This window comes from Dunckerocampus dactyliophorus, chromosome 19 (assembly GCF_027744805.1).
Source record: "Dunckerocampus dactyliophorus isolate RoL2022-P2 chromosome 19, RoL_Ddac_1.1, whole genome shotgun sequence".
Classification (NCBI taxonomy): Eukaryota; Metazoa; Chordata; class Actinopteri; order Syngnathiformes; family Syngnathidae; genus Dunckerocampus; species Dunckerocampus dactyliophorus.
In genome coordinates this window covers 10398008-10425075 of record NC_072837.1, presented here as the reverse complement: position 1 = coordinate 10425075, position 27068 = coordinate 10398008, and the positions used below count along the sequence as shown (strand labels likewise).

The 27068-nt window shown below is 40.0% G+C and overlaps 6 protein-coding genes across 6 annotated transcripts; all 6 read left to right on the top strand.

Annotated features, from left to right (window-relative positions):
- Nucleotides 1–566: 566 nt before the first annotated feature.
- LOC129172643 (trace amine-associated receptor 1-like) lies at nucleotides 567–1520 on the top strand. Its single transcript, XM_054762599.1, has one exon. It carries the CDS (start codon nucleotides 567–569, stop codon nucleotides 1518–1520), a length of 954 nt encoding a protein of 317 aa, XP_054618574.1.
- A 5496-nt stretch (nucleotides 1521–7016) lies between these two features.
- On the top strand, nucleotides 7017–7973 carry LOC129172642 (trace amine-associated receptor 1-like). Its single transcript, XM_054762598.1, has one exon. It carries the CDS (start codon nucleotides 7017–7019, stop codon nucleotides 7971–7973), a length of 957 nt encoding a protein of 318 aa, XP_054618573.1.
- Nucleotides 7974–11121: 3148 nt separating this feature from the next.
- Nucleotides 11122–12060, top strand: LOC129172641 (trace amine-associated receptor 1-like). The gene has a single exon (XM_054762597.1). The coding sequence runs from the start codon at nucleotides 11122–11124 to the stop codon at nucleotides 12058–12060; it is 939 nt and encodes a 312-aa protein (XP_054618572.1).
- A 5721-nt stretch (nucleotides 12061–17781) lies between these two features.
- On the top strand, nucleotides 17782–18738 carry LOC129172640 (trace amine-associated receptor 1-like). Its single transcript, XM_054762595.1, has one exon. The coding sequence runs from the start codon at nucleotides 17782–17784 to the stop codon at nucleotides 18736–18738; it is 957 nt and encodes a 318-aa protein (XP_054618570.1).
- A 2084-nt stretch (nucleotides 18739–20822) lies between these two features.
- On the top strand, nucleotides 20823–21779 carry LOC129172639 (trace amine-associated receptor 1-like). Its single transcript, XM_054762594.1, has one exon. It carries the CDS (start codon nucleotides 20823–20825, stop codon nucleotides 21777–21779), a length of 957 nt encoding a protein of 318 aa, XP_054618569.1.
- A 2147-nt stretch (nucleotides 21780–23926) lies between these two features.
- LOC129172057 (trace amine-associated receptor 1-like) lies at nucleotides 23927–24916 on the top strand. Its single transcript, XM_054761394.1, has one exon. It carries the CDS (start codon nucleotides 23927–23929, stop codon nucleotides 24914–24916), a length of 990 nt encoding a protein of 329 aa, XP_054617369.1.
- Nucleotides 24917–27068: the final 2152 nt, after the last annotated feature.

Sequence of the window (27068 nt, the reverse complement as noted above, 5' to 3'; positions counted from 1 at the left end):
CTCTGTATTTTATTGTCCAATTAACAAGACTAATGATGTCACACTTACATTAAAGACATTACGCGGGCTGTAGAAAGTCTTGATGTATGATAAATGTTTCTGCAAACATTATATTGGCATCATGCTGGTAAGTTTTTGACTTCTTAACTTTTCCTTCTTCCCCACTCTTTTGAAACCCTTTCTTAAGTTTATAATAAATAAATTTCTTCCCTGGCATCAAGATCGGTGAGGGATCAGTATCGGATCAAAAAGGACATCAGTGGTATTGCACATCACTCTTTGGCACCTAACATCAACAGACTACAGTCTTACATTACATTCAATTGGACAAGTGAAGAGTGACGATGTTATGCAAATTAGATGACCACGAGTATAAACATGATTGCACACGGTAACAAGCTCCTAAATGTACCACACACTCAATGTGTCATCAAGGATTCGGAGCATTTGAATCAGGTAGGCCAAAGTATCAAAATATCAGTTGATTATCCTTTGCACTTTATTTCTGATGTGACCTTTTAATCTTGTTTATTACTAACTCAGATGATTTGCAGGCACACAGAAATATGGCACCAGAAGGCAAGGACAACAGCACTGAGGTTGTAATTTCCTGTAAACCTTATTTTTCCTGTGTTTTACTGCGAATATTCCCCTACTTGGTATGTGTTATTATAATATGTGGAAACCTCCTCATAATCATCTCTGTCATTTACTTCAAACAGCTTCACACTCCTACTAACTATCTCATTCTCTCTCTGGCTGTGTCTGATTTACTTGTTGGTGTTTTCGTCATTCCTATCAGCACTGAATTCACTCAGGATTACTGTATGATCCATGGAAGCTTAATTTGCATTGTGAAAAACTGTACTCAAGTAACACTGGGCACTGCTTCTGTTCTGAATTTAATGTGTATTTCTCTAGATAGATATCATGCAGTGTGTAAACCTCTGACTTATAAAACTACAATGACAGTTCATGTTGCTGTGGTCATGATTTTGCTGAGCTGGAGTTTTTCATTTTTACTTTCCATTGGTTTTGTGGTTGCAGAATTAAACTACGCAAAATGTGGAGAAAAGTGTTACAATGATGTTTTTATTGTGAATGTTTGTGGACCCATTTTTACCTTTTACCTTCCTGCGATCGTAATGCTATGCATCTATGGAAGGATTTTCCTTGTAGCACAGAAACAAGCACGCAGCATCCAAAACACAATCTATCGTAGCAGGACGCCAGGAGCAACTATCAGTAAAATGGAGCGAAAGGCCACCAAAACTCTGGCGATAGTTATGAGTACCTTCCTCATCTGCTGTAGTCCTTTCTTTATATTTTGGATGCTTTTTTTTACAAACCAGGTGCCATTGCAATTTGCAGTGTTTGATGTTCTAACCTGGTTGGTAATGTCAAATTCAATGCTCAACCCATTCATTTATGCTTTCTTTTACAGCTGGTACAGGTCTGCCTTTAAAATACTTACATCTGGGAAAATATTTCAAGGTGATTTTTCAAGAACCAGACTTTAATAATATGCTGTCAGGATGGGTGCAGCCAAATCCCAAAGAACAGGAAAGACCATTCTAGCTCGATTGCAGCACGTCTCTTTATTTAGCTTTAAATTTAAAGCAATACAAAGTACATAAGGTGACCAATCACTATGTATATTAAAAATGCTTTGGGATGATGAATGCTAAATCTATTCAATGTATGTTTTTGTTGTTATTCCATACACACTTATGACAATTCCTATTAGTGTTTACAGTATATTTTATTCGAGTGCTCCTGTGTGCTCTAGTGCTCCTGTGTGCTCCCCAAGTCCACAGGACCTGGGGAGCACACAGGACTCACCTCTCATGGTGACATCAGCTGATGTGCGCAGGGTTCTGAACAAAACAAACCCACGAAAAGCAGCAGGCCCAGACAACATTTCAGGACGTGCACTTCGGGTTTGCTCATCAGAGTTGGCTGATGTGCTTGCTGACATATTTAACCTGTCGCTTGCACAAGCATCTGTACCGACCTGCTTTAAGTCCACCACCATAGTACCCATACCCAAGAAGAGCAACGTGACCTGCTTGAATGACTATCGCCCTATAGCACTCACTCCTATTGTTATGAAGTGCTTTGAAAGAATAGTCATGACCCACATCAAAATAGCATCCCGGCAACTGTGGACCCTCTACAGTTTGCATATCGCCAGAACTGGTCCACGGATCATGCAGTCAACACTGCCATCCACACAGCCCTTTCTCACCTACAGGGCCAGGACACATACGTCAGAATGCTATTTATAGACTATAGCTCTGCTTTTAATACAGTCTGCCCCCACAAACTCACAAATAAGCTCCTCACACTTGGCCTGTCACCCTCCCTCTGTAACTGGGTGTTTAACTTTCTAACAGGCAGGCCCCAGTCAGTCAGAGTCCACAATAGCACATCCAGCTCAAGAATTGTGAGCACTGGGACCCCACAGGGGTGTGTGCTGAGTCCGCTCCTCTACACGCTCTTCACCCATGATTGCGTGGCCTCCCAGAACAACACCAGCATCATTAAATTTGCGGATGACACTACAGTCATCGGACTGATCACTGGTGGTGTTGAAACATCATACAGAAGAGAGGTGGCGGACCTCATAGCTTGGTGTCGTGCTAACAATCTCCTTCTCAATGCAGATAAGACTAAAGAGATGCTCATCGACCCAAGAACAAGGGAAAAGGAGCCGCATAGACCCCTGTTTATTGGTGAGACTGAGGTGGAGAGGGTGAAACCCTTCCAGTTCCTTGGCACACACATCAGCGAGGACCTCACCTGGTCTCACCACACCCAAAAAATTATGAAGAAGTCCCAAAGGAGACTGTACTTCCTGAGAAGACTGAGGAAATTTGGCATGTCCACCAAAATCCTGAGTTGCTTCTACAGATGCACTATCGAAAGTGTCCTTACCGCCTCCATCACTGTTTGGTACGGTAACTGTACAACACGTGATAGGAAGGCACTTCAGCGGGTGATCAAGACCTCACAGAACATTGTTGGGGCAGCCCTCCCCTCCCTGCAAAACATTTATAAAACTAGAGTCCTACGCAGAACACACAACCTCATCAAGGACAGCACACATCCACAACACTCATTATTCACACTCCTACCGTCAGGCAGACGCTACAGGAGTTTGAAGTCCAGGACCACAAGACAGGTGAACAGCTTTTACCCACAGGCCATCAGGCTTCTCAACGAAGCACTCACACACGCCGCACGCAACACACGCACACACTCATAGCACTTTATTTATTTACTGATTTATTTATTCATTTATTTGTATTATTTATCTGTATTAATGCCTCTTCTGTTGTTGTTGCTTAATTTATTGGTATTTATGTTTCTTATGTTCTTATTCTTTCTTGTGTTTTCTTTCTTTTCTTGGGAGAATGAACAGAATAAGAATTTAATTGCATAGTATAACTGCCTGTTTTACTATGCATATGACAATAAAACTCTTGAATCTTGAATCTTGAATCAGTCAAAACCTATCCTACCCACTCTGAAACTGAGTCTATACATTCAGTGCCTCTTTTCCAGTTACAAGTGGCAGAGTTTAGCTTTTATCTTTGGGGTGGCCACAGAGTGGCCGAGGCTATTTCAGGGGCTCCACAGACTATCACAATCGACAATCAATTGCAGTTGGAGTCTCAATGTTGAAATATAGGTGGTCCTCAGGTTATCGTGTTCCAAGTTTTGGAATTTTGGTTGCGTATGAGCTCCCATAAATTAATTATTAAAGTTAATTTTGGTCCATGAACACGAGACTAAATAGCCTATTTTGATCCAAAATCAAATTTGTTTGAAAGGGATAGTTCGGATTGTTTGATATGAAGTTGCATGACATCTCCATCAGCAGTGGAATGGTAATATATTTGCATCACATACATTCCATACATTCCATTATAACAATGCTTCTTCAAAAAAATCTGGCAAACATAACGCCGAGCGATTTGTGAAGTCTGATTTTTTCGAGTAGGCATTTTTATGATGCAAATGTATTACTCTTTTGAACACATATTGTTTTGAGAAGCCAAACTCTTTTCTTAAATAACCCCGCAACTAAGCAGAATTACGTTCATTGAAACGGAAACCAGAACTGGACCTCGCGGAAACAAATGGAGGGGGGGTAAGTCACTGTTGATATAGTCCACTGCTGATGGGGATGTCGTACAACATGAACTAACTTTAAACAGAAGAGCTATACTTATTATGCATTAATAAAGTCCGTGCTGAAGTTGCACAATCCAAAGGAGCTGAGGTGATCCCTTGGACCATCTTCAGCATCGACAGGCTGATTGGCTTGTCATGGCTACTAAAAAATCATTTGTCATAAATCACATTGCATATCACTTAAAGCAAGTAAGGCTATTACGGCAACTTCAGTTTATATCCCGACTGTTGATTTTAATCCAATAAATTAGGCTTCTCCCTGACAGTTTTGGAAAATTGTAGTTTTTCAAGCCATGTTGTTCCTATTTCATGTGCACTTTTCTGATGTGTGATATGCCTCTTGCTGTAAGTGACCGTGTCTCGGTTTTGTTCGTCTGGATTTCTGTGTCACTAAATAAATAAAATTACTGTTGTTGCATGCCTACCTTGTTTATTTGTTTATCTGAGCGCTTTAGCATTTGTTTGAGGTGGAAAAAGCTGCAGATGAGATCTGTTTATGTGCAAGCAGCTGTGCTCTAAAAAAAAAACAAGTCGCCAATCAGCCTTCATAGCGACGTTGCTTTTTGATCCCTCGTCTCACTTTACAAGGTACACAATAATACAGTAGTTACTGAGGAACTAATGAAGAACTAATGAGGAACTAATGACTAGGGCACATCAATTTAGAGTAGTTACTGAGGAACTAGTGAAGAACTGATGAGGAACTAATGACTAAGGCACATAAATTTAGAGTAGTTACTGAGGAACTAATGAAAAACTAACGAGGAACTAATGACTAAGGCACATCAATTTAGAGTAGTTACTGAGGAACTAATGAAGAACTGATGAGGAACTAATGACTAAGGCACATCAATTTAGAGTAGTTACTGAGGAACTAATGAGGAACTAATGACAAAGGCACATACATTTAGAGTAGTTACTGAGGAACTAATGAACTCCCTCGTCTCACTTTACAAGGTACACAATAATACAGTAGTTACTGAGGAACTAATGAAGAAATGAGGAACTAATGACTAGGGCACATCAATTTAGAGTAGTTACTGAGGAACTAATGAAGAACTGATGTGGAACTAATGACGAAGGCACGTCAAATTAGAGTAGTTACGGAGGAACTAATGAAGAACTAATGAGGAACTAATGACTAAGGCACATAAATTCAGAGTAGTTACTGAGATACTAATAAAGAACTAATGAGGATCTAATGACAAAGGCACATCAATTCAGAGTAGTTACTGAGGAAATAATGAGGAACTAATGACAAAGGCACATCAATTTAGAGTAGTTACTGAGGAACTAATGACTAAGGCACATCAATTTAGAGTAGTTACTGAGGAACTAATGAGTAGTGTTTAGGGTTAGGTAGGTTCGTTCCTCATTATCTACTGTAATTTTGTGTATCTTATTGTAAAGTGTTACCGATACTTCGGCTCTTCCTATCATTGACCTCCTTGATGTGGGAAAGTGGATGATCAAACATGCTCACATTTTGATATACCTTCACTGTAACGCAGGGGTAAGGAACCTGTGGCTCTTTTGATGACTGCATTTGGCTGTTAGACATTTCTCAACACGATACAATATATTTATTGGAATTTTTTTTCACTGACATTTTAAAGTAAAACATTACAGAAATCAGTGTTAAAAATAACATTGAACATTTTTTAGGCATTTTAATCAACCCATTTAACCCATTATCTACTGCACTGTGGGTGGCCAGAGCCAACGCCAGCTGTCCTTCCTATATTTTCCGTGTCAGACACCAAAACCCCATTATTACTGAATAATGCGGCAGCCTACCTGGGTCACTGAGTTGTCAACTTCCCTCCTCTGATTCAATAGTCGGATAGCTAATTCTGCAGAGCAAACCCTTTTGACGAAGGAGAAAGAAAGATACGGAGTACGACATGGCTCAGGGGGTAGAGTGGTCGTCTCCCAACCTGAAGGTTGTGCGTTGGATCCTCCGTCCTCCCGTGATCTTGTCAAAGTGTCTTTGGGCAAGATAATTAACCCCCAGTTGCTCCTGATGCTGCGTCATCAGTAGGTAAATGTGCCAGCATGTCAAAGCACTTTGAGTGCCATGGAGGTGAAAAGCGCTATACAAGTGAACAACCATTTACCATCAACATTTACGGTACAAAACCATGGAGCACTCGAAGTTGCATTAATGGTGAGATGTGTTTTATTTATTATTGGTGAGCTTCAGTATCGCAACATTATTAAAAAGAATAAAGTCAGAGACATTATATTCTAAAATTGTTAGTCTTGCTTAAAAATGCGCTCATTTAGTTGCATTCAATGTTAAAAAATGGTATACGGCTCACACGGAAATACATTTTAAAGTATGATATATTTGTGATATCGACACTGAACACGGCCCACCCCAAGTTATGAAGCATGATCAAGGAAAAGAATTTAGAAGAGAATGTATTCCATTGTTACATAATGCATCATTACTACATAATGTGGTGCTACACCGTGTTTGTGTGTTTTTGGTTTTGGATCATTTCTGTGGACGTTGCTGCATGTTGCTCCTGTTGCCCACTATGGGTTTCCAGGGCACCTAACATCAACAAACTACAGTCTTACATTCAATTGGACAAGTGACAAATGACGATGTTATGCAAATTAGATGGACACTGATATAAACATGATTGCACACCATAACAAGCTTCTAAATGACGCACAACCTCAATGTGTCATCAAGGATTCCGAGCATTTGAATCAGGTAAGCCGAAATATCATAACATCAACTGATTGTCCTTTGCACATTTTAATCTTGCATATTACTAACTGAGATGATTTGCAGGCACGCAGATATGACACCAGAAGGCAACGACAACAGCACAGGGGTTGGAATTTCCTGTAAACCTTATTTTTCTTGTGTTTTATTGAGAATATTCCCCTACTTGATAAGTGTTGTCATAACATGTGGAAACCTCCTCATAATCATCTCTGTCATTTACTTCAGACAGCTTCACACTCCTACTAACTATCTCATTCTCTCTCTGGCTGTGTCTGACTTATTTGTTGGTGTTTTGGTCATTCCACTCAGCAGGGAATTCACTCACGAATACTGCATGACCTTTGGAAATTTGATTTGCATTGTGCAACAGTGTATTCGTGTAACACTAACCACAGCTTCAATTTTAAATTTATGCTGTATTTCTATCGATAGATATTATGCAGTGTATCAACCTCTGACATACAGGGTCACTATTAATGATCACATTGTTGTGGTCATGATCTTGTTGAGCTGGGGTCTTTCATTTCTACTGTCCATTGGTTTTGTGGTTGCAGAATTAAACTACGCAAAATGTGGAGAAAAATGTTACATTGACACTTTCATTGTGAATATTTCAGGACCCATTTTTACCTTTTACATTCCAATGAGTGTAATGATCTGTTTTTATGTCAAGATTTTCTTTGTAGCACAGAAACAGGCACGCAGCATCCAAAACACAACCTATCACAGCAGGACCCCAGGGGAAACTGTCAGTAAGATGGAGAGAAAGGCCACCAAAACTCTGGCTATAGTTATGGGTGCCTTCATAATCTGTTGTAGTCCTGTTTTTATATTTTTGATGATTTTTTATATCAACCAGGTGTCAGTGCCATTTGTAGTAATGGATGTTATTTCCTGGATGGTAATGTCAAATTCAATGGTCAACCCATTTATTTATGCCTTCTTTTACAGCTGGTACAGGTCTGCCTTTAAAATTATTATTTCTGGAAAAATATTTCAAGGTCATCTTTCCATCACCAGACTTAAATAATTATAAGACCAGTTGAAAAATTGCAACAATTTACATTTTGCACTGTTGGTTCTGTCAGAATGCAAACAGAAGAAAAGGGAATGAGACAAAAACATTTTTTGAGTAACTTATTGCATTAAAGTGAAATCGCCTGTTCACCAGCTAATCAAAAGTTTAAGACCATAGCTCAAAAAAACCCTGAAACCTTCTTAAAATAGAAATAAAATGTTCAAAAAAGGACTGAGTAATAAGTAGCTGTGCCATTCTTGTTAATCACATCGAAATGTTTGGGCATGCTTCATGCCAGTGTTTCCAGGAGGCAAGTGGGAATGTTACTTCAGCTGGTCAAGATGGCTTCACGGAGGGCATCCACTGTCTGGAACTGATGTCCATTTTTGTAAACTTCCCTTGCCATCCATCCCCATAAGTTCTCAATTGGATTTAGATCAGGGAAACACTCAGGATGATCCAAAAGAATGAGGATATTCCTCTGGAAGGAGTCCTTTGTCAGGCGGGCATTGTGAGGCGCAGCGTTGTCCTGTTGAAAAAGCCAGTCATGACCACACAGACGAGGACCTTCAGTCATGAGGGGTGCCCCCTGCGACATCTCCAAGAATACGTTCTTAAAAAGCCAAGTATTTGAATAAGAGACCGTTCCTAAATACACAGGACTTGATGGAAAATGTCCTTTGTGTCAATAGATGGTAATCACATGAGGCGTGGATGTTGAAAGTGGCGTGAGAACTTCATCTCAGCCATGGGAAGGATGTACATTTTGCGACACATCATAGGTAGTGTACCTTTGAATCCGTGGGTGTTTCGGCCTTTCAATACTAGACGCCCTCATCAAAGGCGGCCAATTACAGGGTGATCAAGCCAGAGCCTGTGTCCCATGCCCAATCATGAGTAAAGTAGTGCCTGGAAAGTGGAGAGAGATGTGCTAGGCAGTAGGGGGGGTGTTATCCCGACCTGGGATAACAAAAAACATCGCTCAGCCTCCCCCCCTTCCTTCCTTCTCACACCCCACCCTTGGGTAAGGGCAGGAAGGAAGGGGGTGGGTTTAAAACTTCTTTAGGGTCGTCAGGTGGGTACCCTCCTTCATTGGTGTTTCGATGATAGGCCCATGACACCTCCAGCAACACCTGGCGTCCAAGGTGGGTGCCCCCCTCTGCTTTCAAGTGTCCTTACGCTTGATCCATAGCCACTGGTTGCTTTCTTCGGCCTCTTCAGAGACTGTACTTATTGTCTGTCGCAGAGGCCATGGCTGTCCAGTTTCTGGTTTGGTAGCTGGGTGGTTAGGCTGTTTCTGTCCCTCTTGAACTAATGTGGGCACAGAGATGGAATTGGCAGCTCTCAAGGGCAAGGAGTTGATGGTGCTCCTCTTGCTCCTCTTGCCAGACTCTTGAGGACCTGATTTGTGCCTCCAGGTGTAGCGCCCTTGTGTGAGGTTGGTCCTACAACTGGTCAAGATGTGTTTGAGAGTCGGGCATAGGGCGCAGGTTGGGTCCTCGCCATCCCACTGGTGAAGGTTTTTTGGGGATGGGAGCACATCATATGTAGCTCTTATGATGAAGCCGATGTTTCTTGCTTCCATTTCCCAGAGCTGCCTCCAGGTGAGCTTTCTCTTCTCCACGCCTTCCCACCGCATCCATTGTCCCTGCTTGGCAAGAGAGACAGCCTTTGCGCTTCTCTCAGCCTCCTCCTGACGGCGCACTTCCTCTACCACCATTTTCCTCCTTTGTGGGGTTCCTTTGTGCTTACTTATTTTGCACGTTTATTTTGCCCACACAATATGTAATATAACGGAATGATTTGATTGTTTTGTTCATATTGTTACATTGCCGTATATTGTTGTATATGTACTGTATATTGTCTCAAAAATAAAAAATATTTGCTAAACGTTGCTTTGTGTTTTGTTCTGATTAGAATCCCCATCAATAAATTTGAATAAAAAAACAACAATAGTGTCAACACTACCCTAAATTACCTTACAACACTACTGTCAGACTACAGCAGGGCAGCTGTGGATACAGATGTACATTACCACCACCAGTGTGAGACTGAGGAGTGAATGAATAATGGGTTGACTTCATTGTGAAGCGTTTTGGATGCCTTAAAAAAGCACTATATCCATTATTTTTATTATTAACAATGTGTGGATACAATGACAACACTTTGCTTAAAATTAAAGGCAAAATAAAGACACTTGTTGCACTCCGTTTACGCCGTTGCTCTATGGAGCAAACGCGACAAGGTGCTGAAACCAATGCACAGAGTGAACTCTCTTCCTGCCTGTTTGGAGGCAAGAGACAAGGAAAACAGACACGCATTCAAATGGTAGTATACTGAAGCTGGGAAAATTATTGAGTTCATTTTCGTTTCTCGTGTAATTATTTAACTTATTTATTTTCGTCCCAGGCCTAGTGCCCAAAAGACTTTTTTTTTTTCTCTGAACGAGAAAGCTTGTCACATTTTAATCTTGCGAGATCTTGTGACACCCCCATTCCAGCGCACGCGTTCAATTACACAAACATTTTTTACGTAATTAATGAAATAAATGAGTTACCGCCGTTAACGTGTTGTTATTTTTGACAGCCCTACTTTTTTCTTAAACTTTGAACCCTGCGGCTTACACAGCGGTGCGGCTAATTATGGTTATGTTCTAATCTCCTGACCTCTCCATTACATGAGAACTACTACTAATCGTTGAAATACTGTGCTGCTCGCTGATTCACCTGGTCCTCATGGAGTCGTGTGTGCCACAATATGCCATTTTATGACATGGACATGTGTGACTTATATATGTACAAATCTGTTTTTCTCCCTAAATTTTGTGGGTACGGCTTAAACACCGATGCGTCTTATAAAACAGAAATTACAGTAAGTATATTAATGTTAAATATAACCTCAATGCTATAGTCTCTTGAACGTTGGGAGGTAAGGGTTTCCTTGACACCTAACATCAACAAACTGCAGTCTGACATTCAATTGGACGAGTGAAGAATGATGACGTTATGCAAATTAAATGGACACTGATAAAAACATGATTGCACGCAGAAGCAAGCTTTTACAGAACACACAATCGATGATTCTTTGCACTTTATTTCTGACATGACACCTTTCAATCTTGCATATTACTAACTGAGATGATTTGCAGGCATGCGGAAATATGGCACCAGAGGGCAATGACAACAGCACAGGGGTCGGAATTTCCTGTAAACCTTATTTTTCCTGTGTTTTATTGCGAATATTTCCCTACTTGATAAGTGTTATCATAACATGCGGAAACCTCCTCATAATCATCTCTGTCATTTACTTCAGACAGCTTCACACTCCTACTAACTATCTCATTCTCTCTCTGGCTGTGTCTGATTTACTTGTTGGTGTTTTAATTATTCCTCTCAGCAGGGAATTCACTTTCGACTACTGCATGATTCATGGAGGTTTGATTTGCTCAGTACGAAACACTATTGATGTCGCACTGACCACAGCTTCAATTCTGAATTTAATGTGTATTTCTGTAGATAGATATTATGCAGTGTGTAAACCTCTGACTTATAAAACTACAATCACTGTTCATGTTGTTGTGGTCATGATCTTGCTGAGCTGGAGTCTTTCAGTTCTACTGTCCATTGGTTTTGTGGTTGCAGAATTAAACTACGCAAAATGTGGAGAAAACTGTTCTGTTAATGTTTCTGGACCCCTTTTTTCCTTCTTCCTTCCTATGATCATAATGATATGTATCTATGTAAAGATTTTCTTTGTAGCACAGAATCAAGCACGCAGCATCCAAAACACAAGCTATCAGAGCAGGACGACAGGAGCAGCTGTCAGTAAGATGGAGAGAAAGGCCACCAAAACTCTGGCTATTGTCATGGGTGCCTTCCTAATCTGTTGTAGTCCTTTCTTCATATTTTTGATGATTTTTTATATCACGCAGGTGTCAGTGTCACTGGTGGTAATGGATGTTCTTACTTGGATGGTAATGTCAAATTCAATGATCAACCCATTTATTTATGCTTTCTTTTACAGCTGGTACAGGTCTGCCTTTAAAATACTGATATCTGGAAAAGTATGGCAGGGTCATTTTTCAAACACCAGGCTTTAAGGCTATAATAATATAATGCTTCATGATGTGTGATGGCTTCAGTCTTCTAAATCCGTGTTAGTGTGCACTTATAATTCATAATCCATCAACCTGATGGGTGTGGAATATGAAGATGCTGATGAGACTGCATGATTATTGCACAGGTGTTGGCCACAATTAAAGGTCATTCCAAAATGTGCAGTTTAGGTGTACTGGGGAGGGTGTACTGCAAAAACCAATCACTATCTGGCGTGACCACCATTTGCCTCAAATACTGTATCAGCGTCGGCCATCCAGAGCATCCCAATCATGCTCAATAGGTGACGTGTTTGGGGAGTATGCTCCCAGGAAATGTGGACAGATCCTTGCAATACGGGGCTGTGCATTACCATGCTGCAATATGAGGTGATGCTTGTGGATGACTGGTATAACAATGGGTCTGAGGATCTCGTCACAGGATCTCTGTGTATTCAAAATGCCATCAATACACCTGAGCTCGTTGTCGACGACATACACCTGCCTATACCATGACCCCACCCATTACCGTGGGCCACTCAATCTGCAACACACTCTTCCCCAATACAGTTAAACTGCACTTTCTGGAGTGGCCTTTTATTGTGACCAACCTAAATCACCCCTGTGCAACAATCATACTGTCTAATCAGCATCTTTAGATGCCGCACCTGTGAGGCGGATGAATTAGGAATGCACACTAACACAGATTTAGACAGATTTGTGAACAATATTTGTGCGAAATAGACCTACATTGAAAAAGTTTGACATCTTTGAGTTCATCTCATGAAAAATACAAGTGTCGTGTTGATATTTTGTTGAGATTATAACAACACAACCTGACATGAGAGTGTGTGCACCAGTCCGCCAACGTTGTAGCTGGAGTACACACTTTTTGGAGAAATGCCAAAAAGGCGACACACGTTAAGTTGTGAAGTGAAGTCAGATGTTACAAATTAATTTGGATTCAACATGCAATAGACGCAAATAAAGGTTTATCCATTAAGAAAAGCACCGGTATTTTACATTTATTTACTTGAATCATTGCATTAACCATCACACTGCCACTGACTTGTAGCATGTGAAAAGCATTTTTATTTTACATTACACTGACGAATAGAATGTAATCAATCAAATCAAATCAGCCTTTATTATGCTTGTAAACATATGAGTGGTGACTGTAAATAAACTGATAGCCGTGGCAGCAGTCTTAAAGTGTACAAGTGTATTAGCATCATGACAAAAAATTACATAAAACCACATGGCGTTTGGATTTTTAATCATTTTATTTTATCACCATGTGAATATGATGTATGTGACAATAATTAATTACAATAAACCTATGCCTCTTGTATTAGACTATGCTTCAACTTTGCTTCAACTGTTTCTGTCGTGGATTATTGAGAACCCGCTAACGGACACATTTGCAGTTTGCGGGAGAAAGGGATTTCCACTTGTTTATTCAACAACAATTAAATTGAGTTCTAAACGATAACAAATGACATGACACTACCAGAAGTTACTTCTTATCTAGATATACTTCCATCCATGGCAATAGCGCTATTGGCCGACCCCGAGCTTCTGTAAGGGCTACACTTTACACTTACAGATTTTAGCAATACATGTTGTTGTTCACATTAAAGAACAACTGTTATAGGGTCTCTCAAACTGACTTCTACCTTTGTACAATTGGAGTTCACAGAAAGATTGATTCTACAATGTAATTTCCCCATTATGGGGGTCCCAAAACCCCCAAAACAAACAAAACTGTCCCTTGTTTATATCCCTGTGTCAATTCAACTTGGTTGTTTTGTGAATACATTTAGGACATGCAAGTTGAACAGAATAGTATTATAAATACTTTAATAATATAATGATAACTGCAAATCTAGATGACGGGCCAGACAAAGAGTGATTCTGAAAAAAAATTTGAAAAAAGAATGAGAAAAGACAAAGGCATAAGTGTCCGGTTTGTGTGGAGGTCGAGGACGGGTGCCTGAGTGACTGGTCTTCGGCAGCCAAATCAAGTTTTTGGGACATGGAACGTCACTTCTCTGGTGGGGAAGGTGGCTGAGCTTGTGCAAGAGATTGAGACATTCTGAGGAGGCATAGTAGGAATCACCTCGACCCACAGTTTGGGTTCTGGAACCAAACTCCTCAGGAGAGGCTGGACCCTGTTCTACTCTGGAGGTGCCACAGGGGATTAATAGCCCCACAGCTTGGTGCCTCTGTGTTGGAGTCATCCCCAGTGAATGAGAGGGTTACTTCCTTCTACTTGCGAGTTGGGGAAAGGGTCCTAACTGTTATTTTTGTGTATGCTCCAAATGGCAGCTCAGAGTACGCAGCCTTCTTGGGGTCCATCAGAAGGGTGCTGGAGAGCATCCCTGTTGCTGACTCCGTAGTTCTACTGGGAGACTTCAACAGTCATGTGGGCAATGACAGTGTGACCTGGAGGGGTGTGATTGGGAGGAACGGCCTCCCTGATCTGAACCCAAGCAGTGTGATGTGATTGGACTTCTGTGCTAACCATAGTTTGTCCATAACAAGCACCATGTTCGAACATAAGGATGTCCTTAAGTGCACCTGGGACCAGGACACCCTAAGCCGCAGGTCTGTGATTGACTTTGTAGTCGTATCATCAAACCTGCGTCCGTATGTTTTGGACCCACAGGTGAAGAGAAGGGCTGAGCTGTCAGCTGATCACCACCTTGTGATGAGTTGGATTAGATGGCGGGGTAGGATGACGGACAGACTTGGCAGACTCAAACGTGGAGTGAGGGTGTGCTAGGAACATCTGGCAGAGTCTCCTGCTCAAGTTTTCAACTCTCATCTCTCAACTCTCAGTTTCCTCGTGGAGGAGGACAAGGATATTGACTCTGAATGGGCCGTATTCCATTAGGTTAGGTCAGCGCTGTCTTTCGTCCTGTTCACGGAACACTGGACCAGCTCTAGACCTTTGCAAGGGTACTGGGGGTGTAATGGAGGGTGCTTTGTCGAGCCTGTTTCTGGTGAATGTTGGCCTCCGCCAAGGGTTGGTGGATAATGAGGGAGTGTTGTGTTGCTTTTGTAGAGCGTGACGCGTGTGCAGTACTGGAAATGATCACTGCCGTCTCAGTCTGCATTCATTTAGCACCAAAATGAGGTACTATCTTCTTAGTTGTTCGGTCCGATTACCACCGTTTATGCCACAATGGTGCCATAACGGTACTGAGTACATACAGTATGTATATATTAGGGATGCCCGATCCACATTTTTTTACTTCTGATCCGATCCGATTTATTCTATAGCCTTGCCGATCCGATCCGATAGCGATACTTTTTTGTTTGTTTGTTTTAATAATAATAGGCTTTTGTTACAAACGTGAATTTGTGGAATTTGTTATGGTTATGAAAACATTCAAAGCATTAAACATAATGCAAACAAAGTGTTGCTGAATTTACTTTATTACACTGCATGACCAACGATATTGTTTGGCTTTTGTAACAAAACTCTGTGAGTCAGATCCCTAATCCAAGAAATCAGTGATCCCCAACCTTCTTCGACCCACGGACCAGCTTATTTTCCCACAAATCTCCCGCGGACCAGGGGGGAGTTCGTACATGATAGCAACCTAAATTATCTTAGTTTTACACAATACATAATAAATAAGACATGAACAACATCACGTTAAAAGCACAAAATGAATGCAGACCCACCATCCACCAGTACAAGCCTGGAGTTTTTTTTCCCAGAGAGATTATTACATCGCTGTTTGACGGGTGTGGTAAAAGGCAGTGTGCTAGCATGAATTCACTTGAGACAAATGTGCACATTAGCACTCAATAAGTCATCAAAACTTACCTTTATGCATTCCCACATAGTATCAGCATTTGACACCAAATATGAGGTGAAAGAAAAATGGTAAAAATACAGAAGTAGTCTATCTGAGAGAAAGTTAGCACACGCACAATGTGAGATGGATGTAACAGAGAGAATCCGGCCACTTTTCAAAATAAAACATCATGAAGTCGGATAATAAATCAAACAAGTTATATGGAAAAAAAAATTTAAATAATGGAAATTATTTTTTCTTTCTGTGCGGCCCGTTACCAAATGAGCGACGGGGTTGGGGATCACTACAATAAATGAAATTGGAAAAAATGGGCGTGCACAACACTTTTAGGGTTAGGACTATGGCAATAATTTGCCATGATTATAGATCAATTTGTGGTGTGATTTAGAATAAGATTTTTTTTAACAAGGCCCTATGAAATCCGTTTTATTTTTTCCTACATTCCGTTTTCTCCGTTTGAATGTTTTAGAATTCACTTTTTTACCTTTTCCACTTATTTTACCAGCATAGAGTGTGTGCTTTTTGGGTTAGTGAATAAAATGCAAAAATCTTTACATTTATTGATGCAATACATCACTGGCCCATTTTGTCCAGTAATTGAGAAAGGGATGTAGCCTAGCTAACTTTTCTAATGGGATGTCAGCCTTAGCACATATTGCTAAAACATCTTCAACAAACTGTAATGCCCGGCTTCTGATTGAGGAAGATGGAGTCACAGATGTCAATTAAATTATGGAATTAAATTATGGAAAAGATGAAGTAAGGAACTCAATGCACCAAGATGAGTGAATTCAAAAACAATACAGCCAGAACAATAGATGCTAACGAGCCAGTATCAGAGTCGTTCATACCCAACTCAGGGAGCGACACTTCCCTTTTATCGGAGGTGTTAATAGCAGGAAAGGAGTGTATCACTACTCCGCCCAGGCTTAGTGTAAGGAACCAATAGGAGGAGAGTGTTGGCACACCAATTCCGCCCACTCTTACTGTATTTAAGGCCTAGGCTACCAGCACTTATTAGTTCGCTGACGAAGCTCTTCGGATGAGGAGCGAAACGTCCGACACGTTCTTCACAGAAGTACAGATGACGTCTCAAGAAGCCTTTTCCTCGACAAGCAGTTATTATTTGTAAAATATAAGGAAGAAGACCCTCGAAGTTGTTTTGTTATGCCTGTCTCCATTTATTATAATTATTTATTTATTATTGTACTGATTATGATATTTATTGTGAAAAAAAATCTTAATAATTACATAATGTTCTTACATTACTTTATCATTATTCTATGTATTTAAAAAATCACATATGGAATACAGGAAGTGAATGCATGTACTGTACAAGATGTGCAACGGATGGGTCGTAGGATTAAATATTTGCTTCTTCCTACTCCTTTTGTGGACCTGTGAATTGAATTATGTGATGTATTCCATTGTAACTTGCATGCATGTTCAAATGAAATTAAACAATTACCAAAGTTGTCAGGTAAAGTTCTCCTCCGCCCTGCAGTCTGTCCCTTCATTGCGTCCCGTGTGCTTTGCCATGCTGTCATTAAGTATATTTTTTTATGTTAATCGTAACCCCAAACTGAACCTCCGCAAAGTTGTGAGGTTAGGGTTTCCTTGACACCACCTAACATCAACAAACTACAGTCTTGCATTCAATTGGACAAGTGAAGAATGACGACGTTATGCAAATTAGGTGACCACTGGTCTTAAAACATGCGTGCACGCGGTCACAAGGTTCTACAGGACACACAACATGCGTGTTTCCTCAAGGATTATTGAAGACAGGTAGGCCAAACTAAAAATGATTGTACTGTACAATACACTGTATTTCTGACATGACACCTTCTAATCTTGCTTATTACTGAGATGCTGTAACTTGCAGGCACACAGAACGATGGCGTCAGAAGGCAAGGACAACAGCACTGAGGTTGTAATTTCCTGTAAAACTTACTTTTCCTGTGTTTTATTGAGAATATTCCCCTACTTGATAAGTGTTATCATAACATGTGGAAACCTCCTCATAATCATCTCTGTCATTTACTTCAGACAGCTTCACACTCCGACTAACTATCTCATTCTCTCTCTGGCTGTGTCTGATTTACTTGTTGGTGTTTTAATTATTCCTCTCAGCAGGGAATTCACTTCTGAATACTGTCTGACTCATGGAGGTTTGAGTTGCACAGTGCGAAGATGTGCTGAAGTCACACTGACCACTGCTTCTATTCTGAATTTAATGTGTATTTCTCTAGATAGACATTATGCAGTGTGTCAACCTCTGACTTATAAAACTACAATGACAGTTCGTGTTGTTGTGGTCATGATTTTGCTGAGCTGGTGCTTTTCACTTTTACTTTCCATTGGTTTTGTGGTTGCAGAATTAAACTACGCAAAATGTGGAGAAAAGTGTTACAATGATGTTTTTATTGTGAATGTTTCTGGACCCATTTTTTCCTTTTACCTTCCTATGATCATAATGATATGTATCTATGGAAAGATTTTCCTTGTAGCACAGAAACAAGCACGCAGCATCCAAAACACAACCTATCGTAGCAGGACGACAGGAGCAACTATCAGTAAAATGGAGCGAAAGGCCACCAAAACGCTGGTTATAGTTATGAGTACCTTCCTCATCTGTTGTTGTCCTTTCTTTATATTTTTGATTATTTTTCATATTAACGTGGTGTCAGTGTCATTTACAGTAATGGATGTTCTGTCCTGGATGGTGATGTCAAATTCAATGCTCAACCCATTCATTTATGCTTTCTTTTACAGCTGGTACAGGTCTGCCTTTAAAATACTTACATCTGGGAAAATATTTCAAGGTTATTTTTCAAACACCAGGCTTTCATGATAGACGCGCTTCCTGTCCACACGGGAATGTTCTTGGGATTTTTTTCATCACCGAGTGAAAACAATGTAATACACAAGGCACACCTACTTGTGGCACGCAGACGGAACCACGTCACACTCCAAACCATAGAAGAAGAACGAAGGAAAAGGGCATAAGTCTGTCGTCTTCCTCTTATGAGAAGTGGGATTTCTTCTGCGAGTCATTATGGAGTATAAGACAACAAAATATCAGGAGAATGTCGGCTGATGTGAGTCATGTCCGTCGGAATATTCCGATATTGTGTCGGCTTGTCATCAAAGCTCACTTCTGGTCACATGACTGCGATGAGGCCGCAGCGGGTTGGTGATGTCATCATTCTCATATTGTCTGTCTAAACGGCAACGACAAGCCGGCGTTTTCAGATTTTCTCACTCGGGAAGCCGTTTTTCCAAAAAATACCGTTTCAGATCACCCGGAACGTCGTTCCCGTGTGGATGAAAGGCTGAAATCATGAAATACTTTGCTGTTTTGACCCAAAAACGTTTCCGTGTGGATGGCTTAGTCTCCTGCTCAAGTTCTCAACTCTCATCTCAGTTTCGCTTGCATCCTGGGGGAGGACAAGGATATTGACTCTGAATGGGCCGTAGTCCATTAGGTTAGCTTAGGGCTGTCTTTCGTCCTGGTCACGGAACACTGGACCAGCTCTACACCCTTGCAAGGGCTCTGGAGGGTGCATGGAAGTTTGCCCAAATAGTCTACATGTGCTTTGTGGACTTGGTACAGACATTCCGCTGTTTCCCTTGCGGTGTCTTGTGGAGGGTGCTTCGCGAGTACAAGGTTGGCGGCACGCTACTACGCGTCATTCAGTCCTTGTAAAACTGCCGCAGGAGCCTGGTTCGCATTCCCAGCACTAAGTCGAGCCTGTTTCAAGGGGTTGGTGGATAATGAGGAAGTGCTGTGTTGCTGTTGTGGAGAGTGATGGAGAGACATGTGTGCAGCCCTGGGAATGATCATTGCTGTTGGCGTGTTAATGGCAATAAAATGTAAAAAAAAAGAACATCAGACCCTGTGTGCCTCTGTCGGGACGATACATTACTAACAAGATATCACTTGCACAATATCACCTTCAAGCAGTTGTTGCAGGTGAATCAGTCTGCAATCATTTAGCACCAAAATGAGGTACTATCTTCTTAGTTGTTCGGTCCGATTACCACCGTTTCCGCCACAATGGTGCCATAACGGTACAGAGTTTTGCTACACATCCTTAGTGACGCAGCAAATTAGTGTGATATGTAATAATATGTCTGTGTAGATTCTCAGTCAACCAGGTCACTTAATCAACCTTTGTGTATCTCATTAATAATAAATATTAAATAATTACAGTTTCACATCTTTTTTTTTTCCAATGAATTCTATTTAAATTATATCATGAATTTCATTGTAAAAGGAGTAAGCCACCTATAGAATGCACTCTGCAGATGAACTTACATGGTTAAAACCTCACACATGTATCTGTTTACTCCTGACATAGCTTGCGACAAATAGTTAGCTGTTCTGCGTGTCTGACAGCCACCTGTTCTGTGAAAAGTATGTAACAGCACAGCAAGTTAGACTCTGTCATTCATTGCTTGTCTTCGCTCTCTGTCACTCATTGCTGTAATGTAATGAGCTCGACATAAAGTTGTCAGGTAAAGTTCTCCTCCGCCCTGCAGTCTGTCCCTTCATTGCGTCCCGTGTGCTTTGCCATGCTGTCATTAAGTATAATTTTTTATGTTAATCGTAACCCCAAACTGAACCTCCGCAAAGTTGTGAGGTTAGGGTTTCCTTGACACCACCTAACATCAACAAACTACAGTCTTGCATTCAATTGGACAAGTGAAGAATGACGACGTTATGCAAATTAGGTGACCACTGGTCTTAAAACATGATTGCACGCGGTCACAAGGTTCTACAGGACACACAACATGCGTGTTTCCTCAAGGATTAGTGAAGACAGGTAGGCCAAACTAAAAATGATTGTACTGTACAATACACTGTATTTCTGACATGACACCTTCTAATCTTGCTTATTACTGAGATGCTGTAACTTGCAGGCACACAGAACGATGGCGTCAGAAGGCAAGGACAACAGCACTGAGGTTGTAATTTCCTGTAAAACTTACTTTTCCTGTGTTTTATTGCGAATATTCCCCTACTTGGTATGTGTTGTCATAATATGTGGAAACCTCCTCATAATCATCTCTGTCATTTACTTCAGACAGCTTCACACTCCGACTAACTATCTCATTCTCTCTCTGGCTGTGTCTGACTTACTTGTTGGTGTTTTAATTATTCCTCTCAGCAGGGAATTCACTTTTCATTACTGTCTGATTCATGGAGGTTTGAGTTGCACAGTGCGAAAATGCATTGATGTAACACTGGCCACAGCTTCTATTCTGAATTTAATGTGTATTTCTATAGATAGATATCATGCAGTGTGTAAACCTCTGACTTATAAAACTACAATCACTGTTCATGTTGCTGTGGTCATGATTTTGCTGAGCTGGGGTTTTTCACTTTTACTTTCCATTGGTTTTGTGGTTGCAGAATTAAACTACGCAAAATGTGGAGAAAAGTGTTTTCGTGATGTTTTTATTGTGAATGTTTGTGGACCCATTTTTACCTTTTACCTTCCTGCGATCGTAATGCTATGCATCTATGGAAGGATTTTCCTTGTAGCACAGAAACAAGCACGCAGCATCCAAAACACAACCTATCGTAGCAGGACGCCAGGAGCAACTATCAGTAAAATGGAGCGAAAGGCCACCAAAACTCTGGCGATAGTTATGAGTACCTTCCTCATCTGTTGTAGTCCTTTTTTTATATTTTTGATGATTTTTTTTATAAACAAGGTGTCAGTGTCATTTGCAGTAATGGATGTTCTGTCCTGGATGGGAATGTCAAATTCAATGCTCAACCCATTCATTTATGCTTTCTTTTACAGCTGGTACAGGTCTGCCTTTAAAATACTTACATCTGGGAAAATATTTCAAGGTTATTTTTCAAACACCAGGCTTTCATGATAGACTCAGAATAGGTTGCCTGCATGTGATTGGTCAACTATATGACGTCTGATGGCTTCTGTCTTCTGGGAGAGGGATTTGTTTACCTATTCTGTGTTACCTAGCGTTCAGCAGCACCAGCCTTCAGCCGGCACTTAGTAATCTATTTTTTCCCATGGTGTACCTGTTTGTTGGAACCATCACCTTGTGTTAAAAAAATAAAATAAAATTCTGTAAAAGTCCTACCTGCCTCCTGCCTCTGCGTTCGGGATCCAGATCCACACCACACCAGCCGTGGCAATAATAAAATAAATCTTGGATGATGTCATCTCTTGACTGATGATTTTACTCCTGGATGTTGAGGAGAAGAAGGACACACAAGTCTTGACACAATATCATGGTTTTATTGATTGGGCTCCGTTATTAACTGGAATTGCATCCTATAAAATGATTTGCAATGGAAGACATTATTGTTATGCTGTTTACAAAATATGCACACAATTTATACTACACGTATAATAATGACCAAGTACAATACCTTTCATGTCCTCCACCATCACACGTGTTAGTTTTGTTTTGCCACACGAACACACACCAGCTGCAAAACATGAAGCTAGGCTATAGTTAAGCGGACAAATTACTCCGCGTGAATAAAATGTTAAGTTGTGTGAAAAGTAGTTTGCCCCTGACTGAATTTTTTTGTCACACTTCAATGTTTCAAATCACCAGAGAAATTTACATATTCGTCAATGACAAAAACAACTGAACACAAAATGCAGTTTTTAAATGACATTTTTAATTATCAAGGGAGAAAAAAAATCCAAACCTACATGGCTTCGTGTGAAAAAGTTATTGCCCCCCCCCCCAAAAGTTGGCGAGTGGGGAGCCACTTTAATACATTTGGTGCAATAAAACCAATCCAGTATGTTGACATAATAAAAGCTGAATAAAAGCTTGAGTTTAGCTTCGCTTTGTGTTATCGGCGACACAGCAAATTAATGTAATATATAATAATATATCTATGCATTTTTACAATATGGCCAATAAAAAATAAGATTGGGGGCAGAAAATGGCCCCCAAGCCACACTTTTGACCCCTGCTCTCAAGTAAACTAATCGGAAAAACAAAGAATGTACTTTTTAGCTCCCAGTTCAAAGCAAAAAAGACAGCCGGTACCACTGTATAAATGACAATAAAAAATACCATCAGTACCTTCTCCCTTCTCTCCCTCCGCCAATCAGCGCAATACGTGACAACGGTGACAACACATCCACCGCTGTGTTTCCTCAAACTACAGTGTGGGCCAAGGGACACATTAATCCCCGCGTCCAAAAAAAAATAATGCCGTTAAAGGAAATTTCCTTTTCAGGAAAAGTTAACCCATGACTAACGTGTTAACTTTGACAGCCCTAATATACTGTATATACCTGTTTATACTCTCCAAACTATTAATGAACATATGTGGAATTATGTACTTAACAATAAAGTGTGAAATAACCTATATTTTAGACATATTTGACCTGTCTATGTTGTTTTTATCCTCTTGCTTTTTATCTGTATCATGTGCAGGGCCCTTGGGTTTTTAGAAAGTAGCTTATAAATGAAATGTATTATCATTATTATTATTATTATTATGCGTGTATGTATGTGTGGTCTAAATTAACAGAAGCGCAAAAAAACAGTGGAAAAAAATGGAAATTCTTTCAGCATTTAAGTATGCTCATAAATCATATATATATACAGTATATATATGTATATATACACAATAAATAAACATCTTTAACATTTATAACTTGCCCTCTGAGGGAACCCTCATAAAGAAAGTTGCCTTAATAATATTCAATAGATAAATATATAATATTTGAGTGAGGACACTATCTAAACAAAAACTAAGGCTGAGTTACACACAGTAATGGTGTCTATAGTATGTCTATGTCAACCAAGCATTGTCTCATGTTTAATTGGACAGCTGAGGGATGAATATATTATGCTAATTAGACAAATGCTGATATAAGTTTATGCTTCTAAAGAACAAACATTGATGATTCATCAAGAAGTCTTAATACGCAGCAGGTAAACCGAACTGAACCGAGTAGATATTCCAAAATATTGACATATCATTAATGTTGTATATTCCTAACTGAGTTGATCTGCAGGCATCCAGGAACATGGCACCAGAGGTCGTCGTCAACCGAACTGTCATCCATCCTTGTTATGAACTAGATCATCTGTATTATGTACCGTCAAAAAGCCATTCCTTACAGTGTGTTTTATTGAACATATTTCTTTGTTTATTATCCATCATCATAATATGTGGAAACCTTCTCATAATCATCTCTGTGGTTTATTTCAAACAGCTTCACACTCCTACTAATTATCTCATTCTCTCTCTGGCAGTGGCTGACTTACTTGTTGGTGTTTTAGTGTTTCCCCTCAGCATAGAATTCACCGTCACTTATTGTGCCTATCAAGAGGAACTGCTTTGCAAAGTGCGAAGCAGCGTCGACGTAACACTGAGCACTGCTTCTATTTTACATTTATGCTGTATTTCTATAGATAGATATCATGCAGTGTGTAAGCCTCTGACTTATAGAACTACAATCACTGTTCATGTTGTTGTGTTCATGATCTTGGTGAGCTGGAGTCTGTCTGTTCTTGTTGCCATTGGCTTTTTGGTTGCAGAATTAAACTATGCAAAGTGTGGGAGGAAATGTTATATTGATGTTTTGATTGCAAATATTGTCGGACTCATTTGCTCCTTTTACCTTCCTGTGATCATAATGATATGTATCTATGTAAAGATCTTCCTTGTCGCACAGAAACAGGCACGCAGCATCCAAAACACAAGCTATCATAGCAGGACGACAGGAGCAGCTGTCAGTAAGATGGAGAGAAAGGCCACCAAAACTCTGACTATAGTTATGGGTGTTTTCCTCATCTGTTGGAGTCCTTTCTTTCTGTACTTTTTTGTTCAGCTTTTAAACCAGGTGTTGGTACCGATAGCGGTTGTTGAAACACTTAACTGGCTGGCTCTGTCAAATTCAATGCTCAATCCATTCATTTATGCTTTCTTTTACAGCTGGTTCCAGTCTGCTTTTAAAATGATTATATTAGGTAAAGTATTCCAAGGAAATCTTTCTGGCACCAGACTTCACTGACAGGGTGTTAGGATATTTAAAAACCAAAAGAAATAACGTCAGTTCTTGTAATGCGCCTGCAAATATATGCATGAGGATACAAGTGATGGGGTTTATTCCAAGCCTTTTGACTCTTAAAGGATACTGTACTCCCAAGTCAAAGCACGGGAAAAACCTTCATGTTAGTGTCCGGACTTGTGTTTGTGAGTGTTTTAATAGTTAATAGCAAACAAGCCTTTGCATATATAATGTATTAGAGAACAATTACACAACATTAGAGTTGTCATATAATGAATGAATGAATCAATCAGGTCAATCACAGGGCCCTTTGCATTCATTGAGATGAATCACAATGACCACCCATTCATTAACAATTGTGTTTTTTTTTGTTTTTTTTGGCATTATTGTGCTTTTTGATTGTGCCTTGTACATCTTGAAATGCAATTTGCAAAACCTTTGTAAAGCCTGACGTTATTAATCAGTTTGCAGTTTTTGGACCAGCTGAGGTCTTGACCTACATCACGATGGAAATGTTTTGGTGAAATTAAAAACTCCTTCTTGTCGTGTGCATACAAATTCATATTGGTTGTTTGCGTGTTTGTTTTTTTTAACGTAAACTCCCCACCAGGCAAGACTTTGTTAAACCTCTTCCATCTTGATCCAACTGGTTTTGTTGCCAGATAGCATTGGAGCACCATTCTGCTGAAATTGTGGGATTTTGAGTCACCTCGTGCATGCGTTGACTGCAAAATGAATTAATCTGGATGAATGTGTTAATTTTCCCAGCCAGTTAACACATGGTTGAAATCAGTATTCTTTACCATCCATTCATTTTCTATGCTGCTTGTCCTCGTTCATTCAGGAGTGAGCTGCAGCCTACGGCAGAAGACTTTATTATTGTTATTATTGTTATTGTGGGCAGTCTAAGGCACACCTGTGCACTAAGCAAGGTGTCTACTCAGCATTTTGATACGGCACACCGGTGAGATTGTATGGATTATCTCAGCAAAGGAGAAGTGCTCACTATCACAGATTTAGACAGATTTGTCAACAATATTTGAGAGAAATGGTGATATTGTGTATGTGGAAAAAGTTTTAGATCTTTGAGTTCATCTCGTGAAAAATGGGAGCAAAAACAAAAGTGTTGCATTTGTTTTTTGGTTGAGCGTAATTACAAAATTTGATTTAGTTAACGTCTGTTTTGGTTAGAGTTGGGCCTTCTGGAGCAAATGAATGATGCTAACCAAGGTTCCACTGTGCATTAGAATCTGTCCACTTCTCAGGGAAAGAATAAAATGTTGGAAAATATGATAAAATTAAGTTACAGATGCAGCTATCACCGGTTTATGAATTTATTACCAGGTCTTAGACGTACAGTCGTCCCTCATTCAACGTGGTTAATTGATTCCAGACCTAAGCGCGATAAGTGAATTTCCGCAAAGTAGGATTCAATATTAATAAATGTAATATTTTCATAGAATATTTTCAACAAATTGTTTAGAATCATCAAACTACATTTTTTAACATTATTAGAGCCATATAGACATGAAATAACACCCATATAGTCATCTTTACATTCATATTACCCAATATAGTCGATATAATCGGCCCACGTCACTTGCTCCTCCTCCATCAGACCCGGAAGAGCTGCCGAATTTTTCTAAAAATGTAAATATTTCAATGTTCGAGTACACATACACTAATGCAACGCGGAGGCACTTTTGTAAAAATATGATGAGATGTTTGTACATCTTTGACAGTTCTAACTGGTCTTCTGAAGGCAACCTCTTGTTATCGTAAATTAAGTTGCCTTGATAATATTCACTAGATAAATATACCTTAATACATTGTTTATCACAGCTAATTGGTCCTAGACCCAACCGAGATAAGTGAATTTCCGAGAAGTAGGATTCCTTATTTAGAAATAGAGATTTTTTGTAGTTACAGCATAGAAAACCTTCCTTTTATTAAAGTCCATTATTAAAGTTCCCTTCGACATGAAATAACACCCCGATAGTCACCTTTATACTCCTATTACCCAATACAGTAGACATAATAAGCCATTTAAGACATAAATAAGTGTTGTGCTTGTGTGTGTTGCTTTAAATGTGTTCTCTGGTCGAGCAAAGTGAATGGCGGGACGGACAGGAATTGACATTTTTGGTTCAGAGTT

Excerpts from the sequence above, each read along its gene's own strand:
- LOC129172643 (XM_054762599.1), top strand. The coding sequence starts at position 567 with ATGGCACCAGAAGGCAAGGACAACAGCACTGAGGTTGTAATTTCCTGT.
- LOC129172642 (XM_054762598.1), top strand. The coding sequence starts at position 7,017 with ATGACACCAGAAGGCAACGACAACAGCACAGGGGTTGGAATTTCCTGT.
- LOC129172641 (XM_054762597.1), top strand. The coding sequence starts at position 11,122 with ATGGCACCAGAGGGCAATGACAACAGCACAGGGGTCGGAATTTCCTGT.
- LOC129172640 (XM_054762595.1), top strand. The coding sequence starts at position 17,782 with ATGGCGTCAGAAGGCAAGGACAACAGCACTGAGGTTGTAATTTCCTGT.
- LOC129172639 (XM_054762594.1), top strand. The coding sequence starts at position 20,823 with ATGGCGTCAGAAGGCAAGGACAACAGCACTGAGGTTGTAATTTCCTGT.
- LOC129172057 (XM_054761394.1), top strand. The coding sequence starts at position 23,927 with ATGGCACCAGAGGTCGTCGTCAACCGAACTGTCATCCATCCTTGTTAT.